At 35.1% G+C, this 7,601-nt stretch overlaps 1 protein-coding gene across 1 annotated transcript in view; it reads right to left on the reverse strand.

Moving 5' to 3' along the window:
* LOC117176535 overlaps positions 1-4,716 on the reverse strand; it is an 806,951-nt gene extending 802,235 nt beyond the window's left edge. Inside the window, exon 1 of the mRNA XM_033366790.1 lies at positions 3,811-4,716. Coding sequence (XP_033222681.1) covers positions 3,811-3,882 — 72 coding nt within the window. The 5' untranslated portion in view covers positions 3,883-4,716. The remainder of the gene's footprint in view (positions 1-3,810) is intronic.
* Positions 4,717-7,601: the final 2,885 nt, after the last annotated feature.

A 7,601-nucleotide genomic window follows, 5' to 3' on the forward strand; every position in this document is an offset into this window, starting at 1 on the left:
TTTGTTTGTTTCATACACAGTTTTATAAATAAATTCACAACTTGATTACTTTTCGACAAATGCATGTCGTTTTCTTATGAAATTGACTACGAGTGACTTAGAAAGGAACTTATTTATTATGATACGTTGTCATGCGCCAAAATTTGTTATTTATTTTTAAAAGTATTATAAAAAATGCTGCTTAAGAGTAATGTTTGAAAGACCACTACAACCAGAAGCTCAAGAACTTCCGCTAAAGCCAGAATAGACAGTAAAGTTGAAATCGAGGTTTAAATTGGTTTAAAGAACTGTAGTTCATTGATAAAATAACATCAGAAAGGTTTAGAACCTCTTTATTTAGAATTCCACTGCAAAAATGAAAACCACCATTGCACGACGAAACTTGGTATTTTTTTCTAAAAGTTATTTAAATAAATAAAGGAAAATTAGCGCATGAAAAAAGTATTCCAATAAATAAGGTCTTGTGTGACTGGCAGTCGATTTCGGAACAAAAAACAACATCCATTGTTTGAAGGTCCGTTAAGCTGGCAGGACCACATTGCAAAAATGAACTGAAAACCTATAGGGGATTTAGGACTCCTTTAGGGCTAATTTAATGCCCCATTGCCAAATTTAATGCTCTTTATTTAAACAAAAAAACCGGTGGTCATGCTAGCTTAACGTTAAGCTAACAGGACCACACAGAGAAAGAAACGACTTAGGCATTATTTCTTTCCACAATAATTTAGGGCTCATTTAGGGCTCACTTAATGCCCTGTTGTCAAATTTAATGCTCCGCAATTTTTCGAAAAAACCTGTGGTCATGCTATCTTAACGTTAAGCTAGTAGGACCACAAAGAGAAAAAAACGACTTAGGCATTATTCCTTTCCACAATAATTTAGGGCTCATTTAGGGCACACTTAATGTCCCATTGCCAAATTTGAAGGTACGCATTTTTTAAAAAAAACATGTGGTTCTGCTATCTTAACGTTAAGTTAGCAGGACCACAAAGAGAAAAAAACGACTTAGGCATTATTTCTTTCCACAATAATTTAGGGCTCATTTAGGGCTCACTTAACGTCTTATTGCCAAATTTGAAGGTACGAATTTAAAAAAAAACTTGTGGTTCTGCTATCTTAACGTTAAGCTAGCAGGACCACAGATTTTTTTTTAAAAATGCGTACCTTCAAATTTGGCAATAGGACATTAAGTGAGCCCTAAATGAGCCCTAAATTATTTTGGAAAGAAATAATGCCTAAGTCGTTTTTTTCTCTGTGTGGTCCTGCTGACTTAACGTTAAGATAGCATGACCACAGGTTTTTTCGAAAAATTGCGGAGCATTAAATTTGACAATTGGGCATTAAGTGAGCCCTAAATGAACCACATGTTTGTAAGAAAAAAATGCGTGCCATCAAATTTGGCAAAAAGACATTAAGTGAGCACTAAATAAGCCCTAAATTGTAGTGCAAAGAAATATTGTCCAAATCATTTTTTTCTTTGTGTGTTCCTGCTATCTTAACGTTAAGATGGCAGAACCACAGGTTTTTAAGAAAAAATGCATGCCATCAAATTTGGCAATAGGACATTAAGTGAGCCCTAAATGAGCCCTAAATTATTGTGAATAGAAATAATGCCTAAGTTGTTTTTTTCCCTGTGTGGTCCTGCTAGCTTAACGTTAAGATAGCAGAACCACAGGTTTTAAAAAAAAAAATGCGTACCCTCAAATTTGGCAATAGGACATTCAGTGAGCCCTAAATGAACCCTAAATTATTCTGGAAAGAAATAATGCCTAAGTCGTTTTTTTTCTCTTTGTAGTCCTGCTAGCTTAATGTTAAGATAGCATGACCACGGGTTTTTTCGAAAAATTGCGGAGCATTAAATTTGACAATAGGGCATTAGGTGAGCCCTAAATGAGCCCTAAATTATTGTGGAAAGAAATAATGCCTGCGTCGTTTCTTTCTCTGTGTGGTCCTGCTAACTTAACGTTAAGCTAGCATGACCACCGGTTTTTTTTGTTTAAATAAAGAGCATTAAATTTGGCAATGTGGCATTAAATTAGCCCTAAATGAGCCCTAAATCCCCTATAGGTTTTCAGTTCATTTTTGCATTGTGGTCCTGCCAGCTTAACGGACCTATTGTTTGACATGTGGTCAAGTTGTGAATTTGTTTATTAAATAAAAAATTATTATTTGTTGATGAAGTAAGTACCTAAAGTTTTAAACGTTCAAATGAACGAAATTTGTACTAATGGCTTTATAAACTAGAAATAGCGCAAAACTATTGATTCAGTTTATATTGCAAAAAATAGAATTCAAAAATAGAGTTCAATAGATTCAAAAATAAACTTCAAATTGATTATTTTAATTTTAGTTGGAACAATATTTTTTGATAAAATGAAAATGGAAAAAAATGTTTCGTTCATTTGAACGTTCTGAACTTCAGGTACATTGATATCGTAAGTGAGGAATTTACCAAGTAATTTAAAATTGATTCTGTTGGAAAAAAAAGAAATCCGGCGGTTGAAAATCGACGTAAATTTGTATTTGTTTATCAATTTTATTTTAAAAATTAATAATTGTTATCAAACATTTACAAATAACACATTTTATTTCTAGTCTAACAAAATTGTTATCAATTTTGTTTAAGAGACCAAATGTTTAGACCTTGCAATGATTAAGATATCCATTTAGTTATTAAATTTGTTTATGACAATAACAACTGTTATCAGGTGTTAACAAATCGCACATATTGTTTATTATAAACAAATTTCTCATCAATTATGTTAAAGAAAAGAAGTATTGAGATCCCGAAACGTATGAAACGTATGAAGTATCTACTGCGCTTTTATGATGTTATACATAAATGTAAGTAACTGAAAAAACGGTAATTTCCTTAAATTATTTTGATTCCCTGAATGTCTTCCTCTCTGAGTTGCTGAAATTAAATGAAATACAGTGAAACTCTTCTATAACGCCGATTTTGGGGCTGACGGTGGGTGGGAACTAACTCATTTTAGCCCGCCCCGATTTTGATTGTTCACGCCTAAGTGCTCGCTTGAGTGACAACCGCATAGAAGGGTTTTACTGTAATTGATTCCTTTGATTTCTCTGTATTCCTTTTAGTTTTTTTCTGAATTACCTGAAATCCTTCTAATATTCTTTCTCTGAATGCAGTGAAATTTCTCAAATTCTCTGAATTTCCGGGAATACTTGAGTATCCCGAATTCCTTTATTATTATAAATTTCTTGCAATCTATGATTTGTTTGATTTCTCTGCATTCCCTGAAATCCTTGAATATTCTGAATTTCCTATATTCTATGAATTCCTTGAATTCCATTTATGCTGTGAAATTCTCTAAAATCTCGCAATTTTCAGAAATCCTTGAATTCGTAGAATATTCTGAATTCTCTAAACGGTCTGAAATACTGGAATTACCTGAAATCCTACAATATTCTGAACGCCTTGAATTTTGGAAATTCCGTAAATTTCTTAAATATTTGGAATTCTCAGAATTCCTGAAATATTCGGAATTCCTTGCAGTTTATAAATTCGCTTTAAAATTCTAATTTTTACATTGTTATTTCCGATAAAAGTATCCTAACCTAGAAAGGGAGGCTAGTATAGTAAGGGCTTAAACAAAAAAGGCAACAATAGCTCTCAAGTTCAAGCTCTACTAAAGCTTTCTTAAAGGGGAACTAACCAGTGTACAGAACTTCCCTCTGATCGAAAGAAAGCCACAAGGGAAACTAAAAGTATCAAATTTCGCTGAAAAAGTTGCTGATCACAATATAATAAAGTAAAAAAAAATGATGAGAATGTAAAAAACTCACCGGCAGGTTTCTTATGCCCAATCGCACTTTGGAGTACTTTTTCATCAAAACGCGCCAAAGTACGTAAGCCATGATGGTAATGATATAATAATCCCAATGATCGTTGTCGGATCGTCACCTTGAATCTTCCTGTCAAAGCAACTCATTCAAGCCGACATCACGATTCACGCGTCACAACATAAGACATAGATCAGTCCTGTCCGCTGACAACTATCGTATTTCTCCTCTGCTCGTGCCATAATTCTTCTTTGAATTTAGACCCGATTTTCAATGATTCCAGTCATTTCTCTTCGTCCCCTCGTCACTATTCAGTCTTTTCACTCGCACTTCCGACGGTCTTTTTTATCGTCTGTCGACATAGCTCCCCAATTAGCTTCAAATCGACCGCTCGTAACGCAGATCGCCTCCCCAAATATTTTCTCAGAATTTTATCCCAACATCACATATATAGCTGGCGAAAAAGAAACACTGCATTGTATATATACAAGGGTCCGGAGATATTTCGCCTAAATACCGCCTGAGATGGTGAAAAAACTTTCTATTCTTAACGAGTACGTGAGTACCTGGTGACCCAAATAGGTTAGAATTCCAAGGTCACTATCACTATCGATGACACCTATCGTCTGTCTCATCGTCCACTAAATTACGATTACGTATCCACCGCGAACAACAAACGACCTCGTAATTAGTTCTGTCGTTTTCACACATCCGACACTTTCGTTACGTAAACAACATTTGATACTCCATTTCGCGGAAATCAAATAAAAAAAAAATAGACACCGCACTTGAACTGAACAATCGTTGAAATCTCCGAGAGTCTTCGCTTTTCAGAGGAGTAAAACTGTCAACAATCTTCTTCTTGGAATTTAAATTGGACGAACTGTCCTTTCATGTTTTAAATTTTGGGAACGGGAGTGGAAGGAGAACCAAAACAAATATGGCGATCCCAGCTAACTCACTTATTTGACGTTTTCAATATTGTTTGTTTTTCAAATCACGCTTTCCGATTGATATTTCTCCATAATTTTAGATAAAACTTTGAGTCCATCAACACACTCGACAGGATAAACGGCACTTTGTCTTGCGTAATAATCGGAGTCACGAGGTTCAATCATACCTCAGGTTGTAAACTCATCACTCGCGCGAATATTAACATCGTGTCTCCTTGCAATTCTCATAATGTGTAGACTGACATCCGACAAAACATCCCACTATGCGAATTCACTGACGTTGCACCAATTCAACTCAAAAGGCACTACCAAAGCACAACTTCGAAATCGAATTTGCACTTTTTCAAAATCCGTTAGAACAACCTTTTATATAAAATTGAATTTTCAAGATTGTATTGACTCAAATCTGTACGTGTTACCAAAGATATACAAGGCACTTTTTAAGACGTCATACACCGGTTCTCATAATTTATTGGTGAAAAGATTGATGGAAGAGGATATTATTTAGATACCGGAAGAAAGGAAATAGGGGAATGAATGCAACAAAACTAGCAAGTCACAGTCAGTGACAATTGACAACATCCGGTCGCGCGCGTTTTACGATTTCCGCAATTCACTGCTGCAATTGGAGAGTAATTTTGGGGGTAGGGGATCTTAGTTTTTTTCACTTTTCCGGTATAAAGGTTCTTGTGCGAGGCAGATGGGCGAAAATGAACGATAGCATGACTCCCGCGACCGACGGCAGCACTGCCGGGAAATAACTGACAATACAACACACGCAACCGGCTGGTCTCGCGCCCGGCGCCCGCACGGCGGAACGAGGGGAACGCGGACAAGGAGCATTCGAAACCTGTTGAAAAGAGGGAACGTTTGAGCAACAAAAGGACTAAAATAACGCTACGGTGGCTATACTCAATCCTCAAGAACACAAATATATCAACAAGAGTGATATTGTTAATTTCAGTGGCGCCAATCGTTTTTCAAATGAGTCGAGGCTTTCCAGCAGCCTATTTCCGATAAGTAAAACAAAAACCTACGACCATTCAAGTGGAGTACTAATTTAGGCGCGGATCCCGACAAGTAACATACTAGCAATCAGTGTTGGGTAATTTACTAATTTTTGGTAAATAGTTACAGTTACCAGATAAAGTAAGTTAAGTTACCTCTAAAGTTACTTTTTTAAATTCCTTTATTTTAAAATTTAAAAACTAAAAATAACTGAGATGATAATTCACAAAAACTTAATTTAAAAAAATTAGGATTAGTTGTAAATAAAAGACACTTAAGTGAAGTTACTTAAAATTCAAATTATCAGACAAGTAACTCAGAATGTGCTACGGTATCAGTTTCTGAACGGCTTTTATTTTTACACGTTGTTCGGTAGGATTCCCAGAATTACTACTTGTTTCGGTCACTTTATATTTATTGGTCATCACAATTTTTAAAAATATTTTCAAGTTAAAATCACGACTCACATAATAATGTTAGCAATTCTATTTCCCCGTTTCACGGTACTAAGACAGAAAAAACGAAAGATAAAGTTTACATCGATTTCAGGCGAAAGATTCACCGCAACAAAAATTAAACTTGCCGGATAAACTTTACATGAATCGAAGAAAATTTCCAATTTTTAACCGTGCCTGGATAATCTTTCGCCTTATAATCGCTCCATTTTTATTCGCGATGTAGCAAGAATTGCGATCCCAGCGCTATCTGTCCTCGTTTAACTTCATTAAATTGGAGAGAACTGGGGATTCCCATCTATCAGTTGCCTTTTGCGCTTTTTGCTACATGGTATTAAATAAGTTCTAATGCAACAATAATCTAATTGATTTCGGAGGAGATATATCAGTAAGAACAAATTATTTTTTCGTATTTTCTGTTGCTGATTGTACATGTGTTACCGAAATTTCCTCAGTTCATCGTGACGCTATAGACGAGATCAGAGTTATTCTCCTAACTTTTCTTTTTTCTTAGTTGTTTTCAATCTGGTGTCTCGTTTGATAGCTCGAATTCACTCATACTTTGCCGTTTTCCCATTGCTGCTAAGGATGCCGTAGCAGACGACAGCTTTTATTCCATCGTAGGATACACTTTTCCCAAATAGCATGTAAATATTATCAGCTGGAAATTTTACATGCAACAAAATTTAACTTCAGTTTTTTGTGTGAATGAAATGGAAGTTTTTAGCGTGTCCCCGTAGGGGTTTATTTCATTTTCTTTGTACCAATTCCTTTATTCCTTTACATACACCTCCCATACACTGACTTGGTGGTGGGAGAACCTTCAGTTTAAGATGGGTTCCAAACCACCAATAACAATGGCTTCAATTACTTAATAGATCCTTCTACGCAGAGGTACCGATCCCGCGAATCACAGGAAATGAACAACTTCCCTTACTTAGGCTACAAGTTCACCGCATAGGCACCATCGTCCCTCTTTTTTTCACGGTTTCGCGGTGCTATGCAAATCATAACTTTTGACTTATAAAATAGTAAAAAAATACTATTTGCATGACGGTAGAAAAGAATGCTTATAATTGTTATAGATGAAAATTTGTTCGATGAAATTTATATTAGTAAAATTTTATTAGATTTAAGACTCCATTATAAAATTCAGGTTAACATTTTAAGTGTCATGGCTTTGAATGCCAAACATTTTAAGTAAAAATACTCACATTTTTCAACCAAACAATTGTATTTTTAACAAAAAATATAATTTTCAATTTTTAAATTTATCTGCTATATCATCAGAGATTGTACCTTACCGACAGTAGATCAACCCTCCAAACCATGAAGGCAGAAAATCTACACAGTATCGATCAAGTTAAGAATCTTCAAT

This window comes from Belonocnema kinseyi, chromosome 7, assembly GCF_010883055.1.
Source record: "Belonocnema kinseyi isolate 2016_QV_RU_SX_M_011 chromosome 7, B_treatae_v1, whole genome shotgun sequence".
Classification (NCBI taxonomy): domain Eukaryota; kingdom Metazoa; phylum Arthropoda; class Insecta; order Hymenoptera; family Cynipidae; genus Belonocnema; species Belonocnema kinseyi.